General features: G+C 34.9%; 3 protein-coding genes across 5 annotated transcripts; 2 read left to right on the top strand and 1 right to left on the bottom strand.

The window, feature by feature from the left end:
- The first annotated feature begins 10 nt into the window (after positions 1 to 10).
- LOC107409981 (eukaryotic translation initiation factor 4G) lies at positions 11 to 9085 on the top strand. Of its 2 annotated transcripts, XM_048476314.2 has the most exons (11): positions 11 to 288; positions 485 to 708; positions 906 to 1042; positions 1143 to 1175; positions 1266 to 1385; positions 1573 to 1646; positions 1772 to 1828; positions 2110 to 3492; positions 3596 to 6789; positions 8385 to 8579; positions 8687 to 9085. In XM_048476314.2, exons 2-11 carry the CDS (start codon positions 539 to 541, stop codon positions 9015 to 9017), a joined length of 5694 nt encoding a protein of 1897 aa, XP_048332271.2. In that variant the 5' UTR covers positions 11 to 288; positions 485 to 538; the 3' UTR covers positions 9018 to 9085. The 2 variants fall into 2 exon arrangements, with proteins under 2 accessions (XP_048332271.2, XP_048332272.2); XM_048476315.2 differs by lacking the exon at positions 1143 to 1175 and having other exon boundaries at positions 12 to 288.
- A 1970-nt stretch (positions 9086 to 11055) lies between these two features.
- On the bottom strand, positions 11056 to 14181 carry LOC107435920 (metacaspase-1). Of its 2 annotated transcripts, none has more exons than XM_060817212.1 (5): positions 13636 to 14181; positions 12581 to 12778; positions 11871 to 12013; positions 11574 to 11786; positions 11056 to 11319 (listed from the first exon to the last, which is right to left on the bottom strand). In XM_060817212.1, the coding sequence occupies exons 1-5, from the start codon at positions 14012 to 14014 to the stop codon at positions 11260 to 11262; spliced, it is 993 nt and encodes a 330-aa protein (XP_060673195.1). In that variant the 5' UTR covers positions 14015 to 14181; the 3' UTR covers positions 11056 to 11259. The 2 variants fall into 2 exon arrangements, with proteins under 2 accessions (XP_060673195.1, XP_048332278.1); XM_048476321.2 differs by having other exon boundaries at positions 11871 to 11991; positions 12448 to 12778; positions 13636 to 14179.
- A 1239-nt stretch (positions 14182 to 15420) lies between these two features.
- Positions 15421 to 17730, top strand: LOC125423129 (large ribosomal subunit protein eL43z). The gene is made up of 5 exons (XM_048476615.2): positions 15421 to 15540; positions 16444 to 16483; positions 17124 to 17212; positions 17337 to 17419; positions 17503 to 17730. Exons 1-5 carry the CDS (start codon positions 15538 to 15540, stop codon positions 17564 to 17566), a joined length of 279 nt encoding a protein of 92 aa, XP_048332572.1. The 5' UTR covers positions 15421 to 15537; the 3' UTR covers positions 17567 to 17730.
- Positions 17731 to 21450: the final 3720 nt, after the last annotated feature.

Below are 21450 nucleotides of genomic sequence, written 5' to 3'. Positions count from 1 at the left end.
CAAAGCAAAGCAAAGAGAGAGAGACCTATTCGATTTCTGATCTCCTAAAAAACCTACCTTTTGACCACCTTACTGGTCAGTTTGTTACCACAATACCCACTCTCTCTCTTCTTTCTCTCTCCTCTTTTTTTCTCTCTCTTCATCCTCAATTAACCAAAAACAAACCCCTTCTCTTATTGTTCTTTCTCTTTCTCTCTGTTAGTTTTTATTATTCTCTTTCTCACTGTTTTTTCATGGTTTTCCTATAACCCTAATTTGCTTTTTCTGTAACACACTCCCACTTCACAGGTTTGTTCCCAAATACACTAACTTTCTTTCTATCCTTTTTTTTTTTTTTTTTTTTTAAAAACTAATTTTTCAAAGCCCTAATATTCATGGGTGTTTTGGATTTGATTGCACAGGATATATTTGTTTTGATTGATTTTTGTTTTGTTGTTGATTTTTGGGTGTTTGTGGTTGGGGATCTGTTTGTGTTTGGTTGCAGGGAAAGGAACTGAAAAACCAAGAGAAAATTGGAGGGAATTAAGGGTTGGGATATATGTCCGTCAATCAATCGAGGTCGGATAAGAACGAGAACACCCAGTATCGAAAAACAACGCGATCCGCGAGCTCCAATCAACAGCGGGGCTTCTCAGGAGCTTACGGTAAGGGCAGCGGCGCCGGCGTCGGTGGGCCCGCCCCTTCACCGTCCATTTCATCTAACCGCAGGTGGATTTTCTTACCTAGGGTTTGCTTCTCGTTTCCGTTTCTTATTTGCTTTTCGGCAAATGGGAATTGAATTGTTTTAGACAGTGAAATTAGGGTTTTATTTATTTATTTTTATTTTTAATTGAGTTTATGGTTTTGCTGGGAAATTTTGGCTGGTGTTTTCTAATTATTATTATTATTATTCTTGGATTGTTCAGTCTTAAGAAGTCTAATAACAATGCACAAGGAGGGCAATCGAGGGCTAATATTTCCAGTGTACATTCTTCGGATTCTACTAATGCTGCTATACCGCGTGGGGCACAAAACGGTGCTCACACACAGCCCCAATTGCAAGGTATGATTATCCCGATATTCTTTTTCCTTTTTTTATTTTTTTATTTTGGGTGTGCTTTCACAGGAATTTTGTCTGATTGCCTTTTGAATTGTGCTTCAAGGAGAATCCTTTATTGTTCGGGGATCCAAGAAGAGTAGGCATTCAGTTTCATTGACAATGATTTTGTTCATGGATTCATTATTTTATCTTAGGAGCTTACGATTTTCTGTTTATATTAATACAGTTTCCAAGCAAGTGGAGCCATCGTCCACTCAAAGAAGCTCCCGACCTGTTCCGAAAGCTCCAACTTCTCAGTCTTCCTCCGTGAGTCCTGACACTGCAGCAACGAACACCCCCACAAAGGGTATGTCTTAGTTATTGATGATTTGTAATTGATGAACTTTATGTCCTATCTATCTTTTAAACTGTATGAAAGCATGTAATGCCTGCCTTTTTCCTCAAATAAGATGTTATCTTTATTTATCTTGTATATGAAGCTTAATATTTCAGTGTAAGTAATGATTCATTCTTGATGTCTGCTAATGGCTTAGCCCCAGGAGATGGAACCAAAGCATTCCCATTTCAGTTTGGGACAATAAGTCCTGGTTTTGTGAATGTGATGCAGGTAATATTCCCACCCTATGTACTTTTTCCCCTATACCCAACATTCTATATTTCAATGTTGATAATGGATTGAATTGGTTTCATTGTTTTGTTTTTGTTTTTGTTTGTTGTTTTTTTTATTTATAGATTCCTGCTCGAACTAGCTCTGCTCCCCCAAATCTGGATGAGCAGAAACGTGATCAGGTTTGCACTCTTTGAGTTTCCCTCTGTCTGTTTGTTTGAAAATAAATGACTTCATGAAAGTGATGCTTTTCTGGAGAAGTGTATATGAGCTGGTCATTTTCATTGTGTACTATTTATACTTCCTCGTATTTCCAAATGACATGAATTGTGCATAATGTGCAATAGTGTCTGTAGACAGGTTTCCATGACCAATTTGTCTGGCTTTTAATTGCTAATTATATTTTCAATTTACTATTTACTATTCCTATTAGCAAAATAGTTATATTGCTCTAAACTTGCAGGCACGTCATGATTCTTATAGATCTGCTCCTCCAGTGCCAACGCCATCTGTTCCTAAGCAGCAGCTACCGAGGAAGGATCCAGGTGGTGTTGATCAGCTCAACACTGCTGAGGCACATCCAGTGCCGAAGCCTAAAAAGGATGTGCAAGTCTCACCTGCACCTTCTAGCCAAAGTCAGAAACCTTCTGGTCTTCCGATGACTGGAATTTCTATGCCAATGCCATTCCACCAGCCACCAGTTTCTGTCCCGTTTGGTGGCCCTAATCAACAGATTCAGTCCCAGGGTGTGTCAGCTTCTTCACTTCAAATGCCAATGCCTATGCAATTACCAATGGGAAGTGCTCCTCAAGTGCAGCAACAAGTGTTTGTTCAAGCACTCCAACCGCATCCAATGCAGCCGCAGGGAATCATGCATCAGGTTCCAAGCCTGGGTTTCACAACTCAAATGGGTCAGCTGCCTCCACAATTGGGTAACTTGGGGATGGCCATCCCCCCCCAATTCGCCCAACAACAGGGAACAAAGTTTGGTGGTCATCGTAAAACTCTTGTCAAGATTACTCATCCAGAGACACATCAGGAGTTGAGGTTTGACAAACTGACAGATGCATATCCAGGTGGTGGATCGTCAGGCCCGAGGCCTCAAGTTAATGCTTCTCCCCAATCCCAGCCATTTACGCGGTCGCCTTATACTACTCCTTATAATCCTAGTCCGATATATTTATCAACCCCTAATCCACCTTCTTTAACAAGTAGTGCAATGCAGCCCAATTCTCAGGTACCGATATTTAGTAATCTTGTCAGCCAGGGTACCCAGAAAGTGACAGTCATGAATCCATCAGCTCCTAATCTCCCTGTTAGTAAGAGTGGGACCCACATGCATGGGGTTTTGGAAGCGCCTAACTCAGAACATGCACGTGATGCACAGAATGTAATTTTTTCTGCACCATCAGGAACTACACATGTGACCATTAAACCGGCAACTGGCTCTATTAGAGAAAATATTCCAGATTCATTGCCAAATAGCTCACCTGCTGTTGAAAAAGGTGAATCCACCAAGCCTTCAAAGTCATCTGTGGAAACTAGCTTAGCCCATCCTCGAAGGGATCCTGAGGTATCTACAGATAGCTCTTTAGAGCAATCAAAATCTGTCAGTGAATCGGTATCCAAGCCAATGGCAACTACTACACCTGCAGGTGCACCTGCTGCTGTTTCTGTTGAAAGCAGTGTTTCTAATTCTTTGTCCCCTGCTTCAGCTGCTCCAGCTGAGGAGTCTCTACCAGTGGTGGCTAATTCTGAACCCAGAAGAAAGGAAACCCTTAGTAGGTCCAACTCATTTAATGATAACCAGAAAAATTGCGAAAAGAAAGGTCATGGTCTGCATCAGGTACATTTCTGCTGTGCTTCGCCTATAATATTCTAGTCATCTCTCAATTTTAAAAAGTAGCCTAGTAGGTTTTTATTGCATGTATTTACACTCCTGATCACAGGTTGGTGGGCAATCTACTTCTTTGTCAACTTTACCATGTCAGCCTTCAGAACAAGGTGTATCCTCTGGCAGTGGTGTTCCAGTTCCTTCGGTGAGTTGTGAAGATGTTCCAGAATCCACTGAGGAATCGCAGTCAACCATCAGGGCTGCCAGTTATGATGCTTCTGAGGCCAATGCTGACAGTATTGCAGAAGGCACTGCATCTGTTTCATCAGAAATTTCTAGCGCAGGGACTGCACTCGGTACTTCTAGCTCTGTTAATTTTAGCAGGCTTGAGGATTCTTCTCTGCATGATGAACAAATCAAAGACACCTCTGTTGGAGCAGAAGAAGAACAAGGGGAAATAAGAATTCCCCAACAAAATATTAATACTTCTGAAGTTGCTTCAGAGCACAAGTCCTCAAAATCAATGGAGCTGCATGAAGAAACTAGGCATGAATCTGTTCCAGAGGAAACAACTAGTAATGTTGTTTTGACATTGGAAACTGCACAGGGAGGAATGGATGAACCAGGGAGCCGTTGCACAGAACAAGAGAGAATTGGTGCTGATTTATGTAGGTCTACATCTACAGTAGTGGATTCAAAGGAAGTAGAAGGTTCTTATGGGGACAAGTCCTTGAGCAGAAGTGATAGCATAAGTAGTAATGAAATTGCTTTTCCAAAATCTGGAAGATTAGATGACCAGTCTGCTCCAGCTCAAGCATCTGGAGGTTTGAATGCAACCTCAAAACATGATGGTGGTAATGTAGAGAATGTTGGTGGTGGTGGGGTAAGTGCAGAAAACACTGATGCAGCTGGGGTTCCACAGTTGGGTTCCAAAGACAAACCCCTTATAGAACTGAATAGGTCAAAAAGTACTGTTTCCAAGGGGAAGAAGAAACGAAGAGAAATTCTTCAGAAGGCGGATGCTGCTGGAACAACATCTGATCTCTATATGGCATATAAGGGTCCTGAAGAAAAGAAAGAAGTGCTTATTTCTTCTGAAAGCACTGAAAACATTTCTGGTAACATAGATCTTAAGCATTTAGCTGCTGATGAACCTCAGGAAGATCCCATATTAAGTGAGAAAGATGCTCAGGGTAAAGTTGAGCCAGATGATTGGGAAGATGCTGCTGACATCTCTAAACCGAAATTGGAAACCTCAGATAATGGAGAACAGGTCCATGGGGATATGGTGCACGATGACAAATATGGAACGGGAAATATGGCAAAAAAGTATTCTAGAGATTTTCTTCTGAAATTTGCAGACCAATTTATTGATCTTCCAGAGGGTTTTGAAGTTAAGTCTGATATAGCTGATGTGTTGAGTAATGCTAACATCAGTTCCCCTCATCTTGTTGAACGGGATTCATTCTCCAGTCCAGGTAGAGTTTTTGATAGATTAGGAGGGGCACCTCGACTAGAACGACGTGGTAGTGGATTGATTGATGATGACAAATGGAGTAAACAGCCTGGATCTTTTGGTTCAGGACATTTGCGTCTGGATCTTGCTTTTGGAGCTAGTGCAGGCCTTCGACCTGGCCAACTGGTAAATTATGGTGTTCTGAGGAATCCACGTGGACCTATTCAATATCCTGGAGTTTTAGCCAGTCCTATGCAGTCAGTCGGTTCACAGGGAATGCAAAGAAATAGTGTTGATGCTGACAGGTGGCAGCGAGCCACTCATTTTCATAAGGGTTTAATTCCTTCTCCACAAACTCCTTTACAGAAGATGCACAAAGCTGAGAAGAAGTATGAAGTGGGTAAAGTAACAGATGAAGAAGAGGCTAAACAAAGGCAACTAAAGGCAATATTAAACAAACTCACTCCACAGAACTTTGAAAAACTGTTTGAGCAAGTAAAAGCTGTTAACATTGATAATGCTGAGACACTCACTGGTGTCATCAATCAGATCTTTGACAAAGCTCTGATGGAGCCTACTTTCTGTGAGATGTATGCTAACTTCTGTCATCATCTTGCTGGAGAGTTGCCTGATTTTAGTGAAGACAATGAAAAGATAACATTTAAGAGGTTGCTTCTAAACAAGTGCCAGGAGGAATTTGAAAGAGGAGAAAGAGAGCAAGAAGAAGCCAACAAGGCTGATGAAGAGGGTGAGATAAAACAGTCTGAAGAAGAAAGAGAAGAGAAGAGAATTAAGGCACGGAGAAGAATGCTTGGTAACATTAGATTAATTGGAGAGTTGTACAAGATGAGAATGTTGACTGAGAGAATAATGCATGAGTGCATTAAAAAATTGTTAGGAAATTACCAAAATCCTGATGAAGAAGATGTTGAAGCTTTATGTAAACTAATGAGCACAATTGGAGAGATGATTGACCATCCAAAAGCTAAAGAGCATATGGATGCATATTTTGATAGGATGAAAAGCTTATCAAACAATATGAAACTATCTTCTAGGGTTAGGTTCATGTTGAGGGATTCAATTGATCTCAGAAAGAACAAATGGCAGCAGAGGAGGAAAGTTGAAGGGCCGAAGAAGATTGAGGAAGTGCATAGAGATGCTGCTCAAGAACGACAGGCACAAGCAAGTAGGCTGGCCCGTGGTCCAGGTCCCAATTCATCAGTAAGAAGGGGGCCTCCTATGGATTATAGTCAAAGAGGGGCGTCCATGTTATCTTCCCCCAATTCACAGATGGGCAGTTTCCGTGGATTGCCTGCACAGGTTCGTGGTTTTGGCAATCAAGATGTTAGATTTGATGAAAGACAGTCTTTTGAGGCCAGGACCCTTTCAGTTCCCTTGACTCAAAGACCTGTTGGTGATGATTCAATTACTCTGGGGCCCCAAGGTGGTCTTGGCAGAGGAATGTCTGTTAGAGGGCCACCTTCTTTGTCAACAGCTCCTTTAGCTGAGATTACTCCCAGCATTGGAGACTCTAGGAGAATGACAGCGGGTTTAAATGGATACAATTCTTTATCAGACCGAGCAGCTTACAGCACAAGGGATGATACAAGATTTATGTCAGATAGATTTGCAGGTCCATCTGCTTATGATCTATCAAGTGCACAAGACCGGAATATAAATTTTGGCAGTAGAGACCTAAGGAATTCAGAACGCAATTTTGATAGGCCTCATCCAAGTTCACCTCCCACACGTGGACAGGGACCCGTTTTTGCACAAAATATTCCCTCAGAGAAGGTGTGGCCAGAAGATCGATTGCGAGATATGTCTGTTGCTGCTATTAAAGAATTCTACAGGTTTGTTTATCACCATTATATCATGTTTCCTTATACATTTTTAAGTTCGTATTTGGAAAACCATGTGGCATGTAGGTTTCCTGGCGGTTAAATCTAAAATTTGCCTCTTTTTAGAGGAAGAGTCTTGCATGGTTATGGTAATTTTCTACCGTATTTATTAATATGATTATTCATGTCAAGAGTTATGCTGTGAGATTTTATCTGAGGTTCAAGAAATTAATTCACATTTTGATAACTTCAACTGTGATTTTGATGAAGTTGCAACATGTTGGGTAGTATTCCTGCTACTTGTATCATTGGGTCACTTATTCAGTAATAATTCACTGATCATAATGTAAATTGGGTCAAAACTAACATTTTGTTTCTTACATGAAAAAAATTGTTAGCACCAGCTTGGCTCTAATGATTGGTATTTTATTTAGCAAATTTGCAAGTGTTATTTAAAAATTGTTTAATTTGTTTTGTTGTCATGCTAAGTTAACTTTTTTGTTTGCTACACTTTTAGGCTGGTTTATTTTTTCACAATAGTAAGTATCGAAGCTGACTTTTGAGCTCTCTGTCATTTCATAGCTTTGGAAAATGATAGGAACCAAGAGCAATTTTTTTATTTTGGGGGGGGGGGGGGGGTTAAGAGTTTATGTTTTATCCCTGCGGAACCATTTGTGTTATTTGTTAAGTAGGTTTGTAGGGTTACATTTTGGTGCATAGAATACGTTCCTTGTTGCTTATCATTGCATAGATGGCCACTCACTTTCCATTTGTGGTTAAATTTTTCAGTTATGTTAAAATTTTCATGTTAGTACGTATGACAATCGATTGTCATATGGAGAAAGATTTGGGAATTTCTATGTGGACATTGATGACTTTTTACTTGTACAATAGACCTGCCTAATTTTTGCGTAGAACAATTAGGAATTCCAAGAATTGTGTTTAGTAGATATTAGAGCTGTAGTTGAAGTACCTTTGCTTGTATGCATTCTGGTAGATAAAAATAATAGTACCTTGATTTGAATGAACTGGATATAAAAGCTTTTGTATTGTCCATGCTAATAACTGTAAAACGATAATTTATTAAAATTTTAAAGTTTCTCATAATAATTCCATTGATCTGTCAAATTTTCTTTAGAAGTTCTGAGGGGATTGGCTGTAATGAGTCTCTCACCTATTCTTAATTACATAAATGAAACTGTGCACTTGGTTCCTAAATTACCTCTACCAACAGTAGAGTTGTCTAAACCACTTTTAGATGCCCCAATGCAGTTTTTATATGAGACTGTTCTTTATATTATTAGATTTCTTGTGTATGCTGGATGCTTTAGTGACCGGGTTGGGGGCAATGTAGTGTTAGCGTTTCAGTGTTTTTCATACATAATAAATGTTTGCAAAAGTGATCTAATGATTTCCACTGTTCATGTTTTGGATGGATATTGACATTATGCATTTAGCGACATGTTGCCAAATGACTCATCTCTTACATTATCCGGGCAAGATTCATAGCAAGTGTTTTTTTCCCGTATGTGTAAATTACGATATCTTTGTATTTGTTAATCTTGTGATCCTGATCAAAATTTGACTTGAGTTGTTTTCTTTTCCAGTGCTAGGGATGAAAAAGAAGTTGCTTTATGCGTTAAAGATTTGAATTCCCCAAGTTTCCACCCAACGATGATATCTCTATGGGTTACACATTCTTTTGAGCGTAAGGACGTGGATAGAGATCTTTTGGCTAAGCTTCTTGTCAATCTTACAAAGTCTCAAGATGGCATTTTGAGTCCAATTCAGCTTGTCAAAGGGTAAGGAAATTTTATAAGAGCAATCTGCAATTGGTTAATAACAGTTTTGATGGCTTTAAGTGATCATGCAAGTTCTTTTATATTAATTTTTAACTTAATCTGGCCAGGTTTGAATCTGTTCTCACAACTCTAGAAGATGCCGTCAATGATGCCCCCAAAGCACCCGAGTTTCTTGCCCGTATCTTTGCAAGAGTGATCGTAGAAAATGTTGTTTCTTTGGATGAGATTGGGCAGTTAATATATGAAGGTGGAGAGGAGCCAGGTAGTCTTCGAGAGAGTGGGCTTGCAGCTGATGTCCTGGGAAATACCTTGGACATTATCAAAAAAGAGGAAGGAGAAAATGTGTTGAATGAGATTCGTACAAGCTGTAATTTGCGGTTAGAGACATTTCGTCCTCCAGATCCCATTAGATCAAAGATATTAGAGACATTCATTTAATAGAGAGATAATGATGCTCATTGTAAACTTAGGGGGGGAGGAGGAAAAAAAAAAAAAAAAAAACAAAATTGATGCCTAGCGCTTCTAGGGTACTTATTAATTTGCATAAATATTTTGATGGATGGGTGGGTTGGGTGGGAATTTATATATGTGGTTTAATCCTTCTTGTTTTTATATTATTTCTTCAAAATCTTCACTGCAATTAAGAAAGGGTCAGTTGAGCATCAGTTTTATTTTTTTTCCCCCTCAGTTTTATAGATCTTGTTGTTGCTTCTGTTTTTGGGTGCAAGGCTAGCTAAAATGCGATCCACGGTCTCAAAAATTCATGGTTTTTTGAGGTGTACTTGGTTTTCATCCCATGACATCTTTGTTTAACAGATATTGTTTGGGAATATATGTAGTATTATGTTTTTAACGAGTCTGTTTTGCACCAAATTAGCAAAACCATGGGTGTTCAAACGCAGACAGCACTCGCTGTTAAAGAGTGCCTAAGCTAATCCCTTTTTTAAGACAAATCTTCCAGGTCAAAAATTCTTTTTCTTCTTTCTCTCCGGTTTTTCGCCTCCATGTTTCTTTACTTGTTTACCGGCACATGGAGGAATCTTTTAGAATATGATTAGTGAAGAAAAATTGTTATAAAAGACTTGAAAAATACTCCTGCTCGTGTTAAAATTGCAAGAGCCTTTCTTTATGACATGACTACTGGCTTCCTTGCTACATAGTTTTGGTATCGACCTCTCCTTTCTATGAGTAGTTTTGGTATCGACCTTTCCTTTCTATGAGTCGATAAACAAACTATTTTAATTTGCTAATATTTACTTATTAATTGATTGAAATTGCATTTTTGTTTACCATATTTTAAAAGCTTAAAAATGTTAAAATTAATCTTTGTTTTAAGTCTTATTTTTTGGTTAAGGTTCCCCACATGGGCTGTGAAAATTACATGCTCGTGACGGATCGTTTTCCTACATTGAAAATGACACGGGAAATGATATGGAGCTACAAAATTAAATGTTCTAGAAATATATCAAGAAGACCAAAACATACAGTACTTTTCAATAGCTGACCATATGGAACATAAAATATTTTCATTTTTCTGATATAATTAAGAAAATACTAAATATGTTCAAGAGAAGAAAAATTGTCTGACTATTTCTCTTTAAAAAGCACTTCATAATTCTTGTTATGCAAAACCAAGTCATATACAATACGCACTCAAACTTGCATATATTTGATATTTGGATGCGGTCCTGTATAAAGAGTGGTATTTTATAGCATTTACGCAATCTCAATGTAAATATCGATTCTAAGATTTGGTGTCAATATCGATCAAGCATAATGGAATAAAGCAAATTCCTTTGCTTTGGGATTGATGCTGACTAAAGATTTCAAGATTCTCCTTTTAGTCTATATTTAGATCATTCCGTCTGTATATATCAGTGAGAGCGTGGTGAAGAGAAGGGATATCATTGGGGCTGGACAACCTCAAAACATTTTGTTCATTCAGCTATCAACAAGCCAGTCACGGAGAGAAGAAAGCAAGGTAAGTTTGGAAAATCATACATGCCTGAACTTGATTGTTCTTATTATTGATGTGACTCTATATTTGTTGATAAATCCATCTTAAAACAGTACATCTATATATGCACAACCCAGATGAAAAGAACTTCACCCAAAAAATAAAAAAAAAAAAAAGAAAAAAAAAATCCAGATGAAAAGAAGCTACAATAACAGATAAGAGTTGGTTGGGTAGTGGTAGTTGTGTCCTTTGATGATCACAGTGTTTGTGCTAATCCGCTAGATTTCTCAGAACTTTCAAACCCAGTTTGTCATATATCTATTCCAATCTCTGTGACATGGGTTTTCTGCTCTTCGGAGAAAGTTCAGAAGTTCTGATGTCATGGATGGACTCTGTTCTTACAATATTAGGTTCAATTTCAATTCAACCATCGTTTCATATAGGTATCAATTCCATTAAAATGCCAGTCATCGGATTTCATCCCAGCCCCTCTCTAAACTTGTTTATAGAGGTCACGAATTACTGAACATAAACTATTCACAATACTTGGTATATGATTTACGGTTTCGGTACATAGTTTTTCAAGGAATCAATTGAATATGTTCAAAGTAATATTCACCAGAAAGGCTAAGGATAAAAAAGTACCCTAAAAGAGCTTCTTGAAAAGAAAAAGGAAACCTAAATGCCTTGCTTTAAACAAAATGATATTGTATGATTCATATTTCATAGGATGAAAGGTCTTGTGTACACATCAAATGGCTGGCAGGAAGTTAACTGCGGCTCCTGAAACAAGCAATAAGAATGGAAAAATTAGTCCTATCGGGAAGGGCAATACATTTGTATTGAGTGCTGATGGTGTTTTGAAAGAATAGGATGATGCATGCTCATGCATTTAGGTACGGAAAACTTGTGCAAATCTTTCAATAAAAATTCCAAAAGAAAAAAAAAAAAAAAAATCTCAATTCTATGTTGATATATCTTCAAATTGTACTTTAACTTCATAAGCTACTCAACAAAGATGTTGTACAAGTCAGTACCTGTCTTAGCCCACCACTAACACTGCCTCCAGTTAGAAGCATGGTGACAAGAGATGTAACAGCTCCACCTCCAAGGTCACTACCAGACCCCGTATTTCGAATGGTAGTTCGCATTGAATTCAGAATGCTTCCGTATGTGCCCCCATGTCCCTTCTCAATGGCTTGGATGAAGCAGAAAGTCATGGCACCTGTTGACGTAATCCTTGACAGAGCCTGTTCCATAAAGTATAAGATCAGACATTTACCATAGCCTTTGGACAAAGCATATTTTCAACATCCAAATTTTCTTCAACTTACGGCTGTATCAGCTGAGGTTTGATCATCATCACAACCACTGAAAGAAATAACTTCTCCACCACCTGCTCCTTTCCATATACCTGATCTAGGTCGGTGATCTTCCCACACATACTGCCCACTCCTATAACCGATAAAGAAAATAACTAAACAACCAGTGCGAAATTCATCACCATACTTCTCTCTTTAAAAATTATTAAATAAATGTATCTAGAAATGAAAATAAAAGAGTAGAGGGCACAACTCAATGATGATGGGAGGATCACATAAAAATTTGAGATGAGACAACAGTAGTAACTACCTAATTACAATCCATCATGTCACATATGAATTTGATATTCTATCACCACAACATTAGCCAAACGTATTATAGAAGGCAAATTGGAAGTCCATAATTTCTGATGGGTCGTTGTCAATTAAATACACTGACCCCAGTGCCCAACTGAAGAATTGTGTATCACAGTTTATTATTAACTATGAACATATTTACAGTCAATTAAATATCTAACCCCAGTGCCCAACTGAAGAATTGGGTATTACAGTTTATTATTGACTATGAACATATTTAGAGGAAACTAACCTGCTCATTCTGCAAAGGAATGGCAAATCTAATACGGTGCCACTATGACATGCATCTATTATTGCATGAAGCCTAACTCCAGCAGGAATAGGTCTAACAATTGTTGCATTAATCTCATCATCAACAATCATACCCTGAGTTTCAAAATCCAGGGGACAGAGAGTTTCATCATATCCATCAACCTCATCACCATTATAATTCCTTTGCCGTGAACCATGACCAGAATAATGAAACAGCAGGGAGTCACCTGCTTGACAGCCTTGTACAAGCCAATATAGCGCCATTCTAATGTTGGCTTTAGTTGGAATTCTATATGGGTCAGTTTCTTCTTCTGCAGTTAAAATTGTTGGTATCGATGAATATTTGACACATTTTCAATTAAAAGAAAAAAAATAAAAAAATACAAGGATAGGTATGGCAAATTAGAGATTCAAAGCCTTTAGACACATAATGAGTACCTTCACACATTTTTTTTTTTTTTTTTTTGGGGGGGGGGGGGTGTCAAAGAATTTTACACACATAATGAAATACAATTAACAATCAGATTTGAATGAAACTGCTTTCACTAAGCTCCTGATCCATTAATTCTTATTTAGCAATGTCAGCCTTCAAGCTTTGACACTGTTTTCAAATCAAATGTATGTGATTACAATGCATGTATTCATTCTTGAATGTTAATCTGAACTATACAATCCACCACATAGAACTGAATGAAGGGGGATTCTACAACTGCCTATAAGATCAAGATTGTCCAAGCCCCCAGACGGGGTGCATATAGGCATTGGAACTAGTAACTATCAGATCTCAGATTTCATAACACCAATAATAAACCCAGATGGGAAGGAAACCGATGTTACCAAGATTGCGTTTTTAAAACAGAATAAAACAGAAAACCCAATCCTAACATGAAAACACCTCACAAAAATTTAAAATTGCAACGTAAAAGAGAAAAAAGAGAAGCCTCACGAAGCAGAATCCAGTTTCCACATGCATTTTACACTCAAAAAATCAACACCCATATCTCCAAAAGCCCTAGAAACCTCAAAGATACAAATATCCCATTATACACACACACACACACATATAAATATATATAAACAAATATACATATGTGTGTGCGTGTGTGTGTGTGCGTGTGTGTGTGTGTGTGTGTGTGTGTGTGTGTGTGTGTGTGTATATGTATGATACCTGTGAGCATGAGAATTGAAGATTCTGGGAATTGAAACTTATTGATAAGAAGATATCGCATGCACTTGGCGTCATTGATGCAACCCTTGAGCTCGTGTCTCGAGTACCTGTACGAAATCCCGCAGATCACAGCCTTCTTGCGGCCATGAGCGTTCGGAGGAGGCCCGGGAGGCGCGTGGCTGTAAGGGGACGGAGGAGGAGGGGGCGTGGCATTGGAGGATGGAGGAGGAGGTGCGTATTGGGATGACGCCGGAGAAGGGACGGCGCGTGGGTCGGCGATGTGCGTGATGGCTTGGCAGATGGCGCAGCGGATGGATTGGGAGCCCGGAGGGAGCTGTAGTGGAGTCCGACAGCTGGAACAGTTCACCAGCATAAACATGGCCGTTTTGGGTTTGTAAATTGGAGGATCGACCAGGGGTATAATCGGATTAGTGGTTTTTTAAGGATATTCAGGGAAGATACACAAGCACAAGGAAAGAGAGAGAGAGAGAGAGAGAGAGAGTGTGTGTTTAAAAGGCGGGTTTTGGCAAATGTATATACACAAAATAAAAACAAAAATGCATTGTGTTTGCTTATTATTTAATAATTTACAATGTAAATATATGGTTTTTTTTGGATTAATTTTTTTCATAAAAATGGAATTTTGAAATTTATTTTTTTTTCCTTTTCTTTTTGAAATATCCCATTTAAGATTAGGTTTAAGCCGTAGAATAAAAATATATAAATATGATTTTATTTTTGTAACTAATGAAACCACGAGTCAATAGGGTGTATTTCCTTTCTATTGGCTTCAATATTTTTACATTTGAATATTAAGAATTTGATACATATTCTTTTATTATCTTATTGGAATATTTTTTTAGCAAGTTAATGTGTAAGCATGTGTAAAATAAAGTTTAAAAAAGTTTATTCTTTTTAATTGTAAAGTTCCCAAAAAAAAATAAAAAATTAATAATAATAATAAATAAATAAATAACATAAAACGGCGATGGGGGTTGGAAAGCAATATTATTAATCTTCGTTGGCTGGTCGTTGTCAGCTGGAAAATTATATTTAAAAAGCTATTTTGGGCGCCATGACAAAAATGTGAAGCCCAACCCAATTTGCTTTTAGCATTTTTTCCAAAGTTAAACTAGAATAGATTCAAAATAAAATCATTATAATAAAATCATCCAAATTAACCAAATGTAGCAAAATTTCTTTTGTTCTTTTAAAAATAATATATATATATCCCCCTTAAATATGTCGTAGGATAATTCAACTAGATGACCAAAATTTCCACCATGTTAATCAAGTTTTTTTAAACATCTTTTTTTTGGTTAAAGCCTTTTTTTTTAAGTCCAAAAAGTTGTGAATTTAACTAATTTCTATTCATCTTTGTTAACCATGTAAAATTAAAAGTAGTTTTTTTTTTTATAATACAATTTGAAGGTTATGAGTCACAACTTAGAAGCAAGATTGCCAAGAAGTAATACCTTATTTTATTCTAAACTATGTACATTTTAGAAGCTTGTGTCTGAACAATATATTGAATTGTTTACTTTTTGAAAAAACAGAAAATTTTTTTATTTTCATTTTTTTTTCCATCAAAATTATATGTAGCAATTTTTTTTTTTTTTTTTTTTTTTTGTTTTTTGTTTTGGGGGTGTTTGTCAATTTTCTTTAAAAGTCCATATTCCAATTAAGCATCGGACTATTGGGCCTAAATGCAACAAATATGGGCCGCCCAATCTGAACCCATGGAGTCTAGGGCAAATTTAGGGTTCGCACCTCGCACAATCAGGGCTCTATAATTTGGGAAGCCAATATATATAGACATACAACGAAGCTCAGGTTTCACTTTGGCCGTTCTCAGTCTCTAATCGAATCGAGGGTTTCTGCTCCACCAAATCGGCGTCCAAAATGGTACTCTTCTTTCTTCTGAGTGTTTTGCGCTTGAGTTTACTTTCTAGTTAATCTTGAAATGGATCTGGGTTTTCATAATTTGGCACTCAAAATAAGTTTTCAAGTTCGAATCTCAACCTTGAATTTACTTCACCTATGGAAATAAACAAATTTTCTTTTTTATACTTTTTTTGTTTTTCTCATGAATATTGCAAATGGGTTTGAACCTGGATTGGGAAATCAGTTATCAGTTCAAAAGTGTATGTGAGTTGCAAATCAGAGAGATATATGGTTGGAGTAAATTTTAGGTGTTCATTCACATTGTTCTGCAAAATTTTGTGTTGTTGTAATTGGGACTTCAAATTACTTATCTGAGATTTATGCCTCTACGTATTATTATTATTATTATTATTATTTTCCCTAAGAATAAAGAACATGTCAAAGCTGTTGAAAAAGCTGTTAGATTCTCGTTCAAGGTCAAATGGTTTCGATTGTTTGTTTAATATTTGGGTAAAAAGTTTGACTGCTTATGCTGATGAAATAAAATGCTATCGCTTAATGCAGTGATTTGCAGCTATTACTTCAATTTCAAATCGAATTTGTAGTATATTTTTAAAATCGAATTTGATTTTATGCTGGGAAAGAGATTCTAGCTTGGTGCAAAAAATGATTTTTTTTTTCCCCCTTCATACTGTCTTTGGTTGGATATTATTTCTTATTTTATATATTGTTGTAATGTACCGTATTCCTATTGTATTTGGAAAGGTCTCCTTGATCCTCAGCATCATAAGAATCTTTTTCTCTGTCTTTTACATGAATTATACGTGGGAAGCATTAGTTTCTTGATCAAAATTAAATAAGTTTTTGTGAATTTCGGTTAATTGCCAGTTGCCTTATATGTTTGGTTATTCTGTTGTCTTGCAGACAAAGAGAACAAAGAAGGCGGGTATTGTTGGGAAATATGGTACGTGCTTACTATAGCTTTCCTGCTTTTGTATAATTTTCCTATAGAATGAAATTAATGGTAGGAATGTACTGTAGATAAAAAAGTAAGGGAAAGATTCCTTCTGTGAAATTTGGTTGAATGGAAGGCAAATTTTGGTAAAAGTTAACTTAGCTATATGAATACTAAGAAAGAATCACATGCAGAGGGTTCTTTTGAATGAACCTACATTAGAGTGTTTAATGAGAATTGTGAACATCATTTGCCATCTAGAGAAGTTTTTGAAATTAGAAATATTGGGTTTATCTCAGTGGTTGTGTCAATGATCAAAAGCTGTGTCATTGGCAACCTTAGATGCTAGAACCTGGTAAAGAGAATTGGATGCATAACAAATTCTTAATATTTATCTGCTGTTAACATTTGTCCAGTTGCATCAAAATTCCATCAACAATTATGTTGCTGGTGAATTTTCAATGATTTATCTATTGGTGACAACTTTTTTATTCAATTTCCATCTGTTCTGTGCATCTGTCCAATTTTTAGTTAGGATTTTATGATGTGTTTTTTTCTGTTGCAAATGTCTATTGTTCGTTCGTATTTATGGCATTCATAAAAATGTTGTTTAAAGGGTTGTGAATTTAAGCTTTCTTTATCATTTCAGGCACCCGATATGGTGCTAGTTTGAGGAAGCAGATAAAGAAGATGGAGGTGAGTCAGCACAGCAAGTATTTCTGTGAGTTCTGTGGGAAGGTAATGAACCCTACCGTGTTTCCCTATCTTTTTTGTTTCCGTTGGGTTTATGAATGAATGATTCGAAGTTGTCAATATAGATAAGATGGAAACAATCAATCTAATAAAAATCACATTCTTGCAGTTTGCAGTGAAGAGGAAGGCCGTTGGCATTTGGGGTTGCAAAGACTGTGGCAAAGTTAAAGCTGGCGGCGCTTACACGCTCAAGTAAACATTTTTTTTTTTTTGGTTTGTTTGTTTGTTATTTTCTTGATTGTGTTGATATTGATCTTCATGTGTTTATTTTGCAGTACTGCCAGTGCTGTGACAGTTAGGAGCACCATCAGAAGGCTCAGGGAGCAGACTGAGAGCTGAGACTGCTCTATTTTTTTCAAGATTCATTTTTGTTTCAAGAAGTTTAATACTTAGTGGACCATCTGTAAAAACTTAATTTAGCTGGAAGTTCAGTATATGGTTAATGTTTTCTGGTTAATGTTTACTTTAAGATCGTTTAAACAATTTGATTTTTATTTTTCTTATGTGGGTGTTGCATGAAGATTGAATCAATGTGTTTTTTGACCTATAAAATGTGGCCAACTACTTTGATGGACTGTTTAACCAGTTCACTGAAATTCCGGACTCAAAACATTTGTTTAACCCGTTGTAAAGTTTATTTGCAAGAGGGTTAAAATAAAAGGGGTATGAAATGTCTAGATCTCGGTAAAGAAAATAATTCAATTGAGGATTACCTGAATTTCTGCTTGTGTTTTTCGGATGGTGGGTGTTCATCTGTTGGATATGCAGCAAGTATGATGAACCTCGGTTTTAAATAATAATCTTTGAGCTTCAGTTTTAAATAACAATCTTTTTATATTTTTATATTTGTAAATAATGATGGGAAGGGACTATTGGAAATAATCATGCTACTTTGTCTTGGACCATTTCAAATTTTCGTTTATGACAGGGATAATCAACTCTGCAGTTCATTCTGTGTCGTCGCTTTCCCTCTCAAAAGCCATGGTCCGTCTTCCTTTACTGGCTAATGAGCGGGAGCCTTCTTGCTGCTATTCATCTTAACCTTCGTCCAACAAGGGCAAAAAAAAAAAAAATAAAAAAAAAAGAAAAAAGAAAAAATACTAATAGTTTTGATAGAGATTTTTAACAAACGATCATACTAAGAAGTTAAATTTTATTTCTAGATTTAAAACAGCACTTATTATTGTCAAAATAATACAATTAGCAATAATTTTCTCATCAACAATGTTAACTTATTAAACGGGTGTATTCAATTAACATTTTAATTAATTTTTATGGAATTGAAAAATCATATCATATTCAATTTAAATTTTTAAATTTTTTTAAAAATTTGAAAATTTAAATTAAATTTTAAAAGACTTTTACAAAGTTAATAAAAATCATGAAGTATGCAATCAAAGTTCTTAAAAACTTTTAAAAAGCATATACAAATTATAAAATATTCAATTAAAACTTTTTAAAATCTATATAAAAGTTAAAAGGTAATCAATTTGTTAATGATTTTTATAGATTTTTTAAAATTATAGATTTTAATTCACTTTTCACTGAAAAATGAAAATTTTTGTACAAAAGTTCTTCACTCAGCCATCCAAATCACTCATCCATCCAAAAACTTTTGCAGACTTTTTGAAGATTTTAGAACAGTAAGACATTTATGAAACCTTCTCTTCCTAGGTGTAATAAAAGTAAAACCTAATACAAAAATAACATGTTGCATGATATGCATAGGTGTGCCGTAACAATATAAATGGAAAAAAAATGTTTTTTGGTTTAATTTCCAATACAAAATTAAAAAAAAAATGTTTTTTCAATTTTTTAAATATTATTTTGTAGCATCCTTATTTTATACATTTTGATTTTAAATGGACTTAAAATTTATTAAATTCATAAGAAATGTTAATACAATATATGGAAAAAAAATGTTTCTTCTTAATTTATAAGAATTAAAGATTTTTTTCCATTTTACCATTTTTTTCATTTACCTATGGGTTTATCTTAAAAACACTTTTTAACACAAAGTTTATAAAAGTCTACGAGAGTCATATATAATTATGTTTATAAAAGTCTCCAAAAGTTAATTATTTAAAAAAATTATTAAAAGATTTTAAAAATTCAAATTGAACATGCACTTTTAATTTCTTATTTAAAAAACCCAACGTTAATCTTAACTCATTCAAAAAAAATAATATTAAATCTCTCCTCAAAAAAAGAAAAAAAAAAGAAAAAAAAAAAACAGGGGCTATACTTGTACTATAAATAATCAAAATGTGAACATAATAAACACAAATACTAAATTTGCCTCTTCCATTACTGTAAATATGTAATCCGACATTGTTAAACCGAAGTTTCAATATTTTACAATCAAGAAAAGAAATAATTTAAATAAAGAACGATAATTTCTTGAACATTACAATTTACACCATTAACTCTTTCTATTACAATTTATCACTTGGCTGTCCCGCATGGACTACTATATATGCAGAGTTGTGATAACCTTCACGATAATTAACTCAACTAAACCCAACAAAATGTCTAATAAAATCCAAGAGCTCTTAACAGTATGCATCTAGTACACTTAAGAGAGCTAAAGGTTAAAAAGAGATACCTTTAGCGCCAAACAAAAAAAAAGAAAAAAGATAAGCAAGTAGTAGATCTATATTATTTACACACAATCTTATTTCTACTTTATGTTATATAATTATATTTTTAATATTAAAGATTAATCATCTAAAATCTTTTATGTAGAAAAGGAAAAAGGGACCAAAATTTTTCAAAGCAGTAACAATTATTGGAATTTAATTTTACATTATTAGAGATTGTATATAACCAAAAAAATAAGAATACAAATTGAATACCAACAATAGAAATTTTCCAAGCCCTTCTATTATATAAAGTAAGGTAAGCATGTTGACTAAGAAGCGCATTTTGCTTCTTTCTAATAGTTTGAGATAATATTTGTTAACATAAGAAAGTAGCAAAAAAGAAAAATTGTGGTTTTAGTCTCTGGGCATATCCGGCTTGTTGGTAATTATGATCAAATTTGTGTTGGCCTTGGAAGCTTAAGGTTAAATATGTTAAGTTAACTTGCTATTTAGTCTACTTTTCAATTAAGATGGAGCAATGTGGAGTGTACAAAAGATCAATCATTCAATAAAACATGAAAAAAAAAAAAAAAAACTATTCATTTGTCCAACAGTATTCTGTTTATTGATAAAATCGTTGGTCTTATTTATGCATATCGTTAAGGTATGTTTAAAAGCGCTTTGAATTTATCTCAAAATGAAAAACATTTTATTAAAATTTTTACTTAATGATGAAAAAAATCTATATATCAATTTTAACATTTTTACAATTCACAACAAAATATATATATATATAAATATATAAGTTTTGATATATATAAAGTGAAAAATTTATAGATAGTAATGATGAATGATGGCCATCAATAGTAGTCAAATTATGCAAATTATTTAAATTTCATAACTATGAATGATTGTCTTTTATAGTTTTTATTCATAATTCAATTACTATATTAAATTTGTATGTATATATATATATCCACATATATAGTCAGTTTTAAGTAAAGTTTATTAATTTTATTAAACTAGGATTAATTGTTGATGGCCATTGAATAACATTAAAAGTATAAATGTAATTTTAAATCTCAACTTTTATAATTTAAAAATAAAAAAAAAAGATATCATATTAGTCCTCATAATATATATATATATATATATCAAATAAATCCTTCTTACTTTATTAAACTAAGATTATTTTTTATAACCATTAGATCATATCAAAGGCTATGATTTAAAATTTAAAAAGTGGTCAAATATGATTTTAATGATATATTAAAATCTTATTTAGTAAAAGTAAATCCTATTGGAACTTAATAATTAATAAATGTAATTTTAAATTTCAGTTTTTGATGTGATCTAATGATTAAAAAAGAAAAGGAAGCAATGATCAATAAATATAATTTGAAATCTCAGTTCTTGATGCAATTCAATGACTAAAAAAAAAAAAAAAATTTATGTTAATCCTTATATTAAGGATTTTAATTGAAGTTGTTGAACCCTTCAAAGTTGAATTTTCATGAGTTTGGTTATGGAATTTGTATTGTTTATCATAGCTATTATGAGTAGAAGTATTCTGTTATCCCTTAAGTCTTTTTCAGAGATAAACTAGTTGTTTGAATATATCGTTTGCGCTCCCATTCATGG

Source organism: Ziziphus jujuba, chromosome 5 (assembly GCF_031755915.1).
Source record: "Ziziphus jujuba cultivar Dongzao chromosome 5, ASM3175591v1".
In the NCBI taxonomy this organism is placed as follows: domain Eukaryota; kingdom Viridiplantae; phylum Streptophyta; class Magnoliopsida; order Rosales; family Rhamnaceae; genus Ziziphus; species Ziziphus jujuba.
This window is presented reverse-complemented; position numbering and strand designations above follow the sequence as displayed.

Coding starts and splice junctions, on each gene's coding strand:
- LOC125423129 (XM_048476615.2), top strand. Junction 17,213..17,336: donor TCTGTGAGTTCTGTGGGAAG/GTAATGAACCCT, acceptor ACATTCTTGCAG/TTTGCAGTGAAGAGGAAGGC. Junction 17,420..17,502: donor GGCGGCGCTTACACGCTCAA/GTAAACATTTTT, acceptor TTTATTTTGCAG/TACTGCCAGTGCTGTGACAG.
- LOC107409981 (XM_048476314.2), top strand. CDS start 539: ATGTCCGTCAATCAATCGAGGTCGGATAAGAACGAGAACACCCAGTAT. Junction 709..905: donor TCCATTTCATCTAACCGCAG/GTGGATTTTCTT, acceptor TGGATTGTTCAG/TCTTAAGAAGTCTAATAACA. Junction 1,829..2,109: donor ATGAGCAGAAACGTGATCAG/GTTTGCACTCTT, acceptor CTAAACTTGCAG/GCACGTCATGATTCTTATAG.
- LOC107435920 (XM_048476321.2), bottom strand. CDS start 14,014: ATGTTTATGCTGGTGAACTGTTCCAGCTGTCGGACTCCACTACAGCTC. Junction 11,787..11,870: donor AAACCTCAGCTGATACAGCC/GTAAGTTGAAGA, acceptor TTTATGGAACAG/GCTCTGTCAAGGATTACGTC. Junction 11,320..11,573: donor TTAGTGGTGGGCTAAGACAG/GTACTGACTTGT, acceptor TGCTTGTTTCAG/GAGCCGCAGTTAACTTCCTG.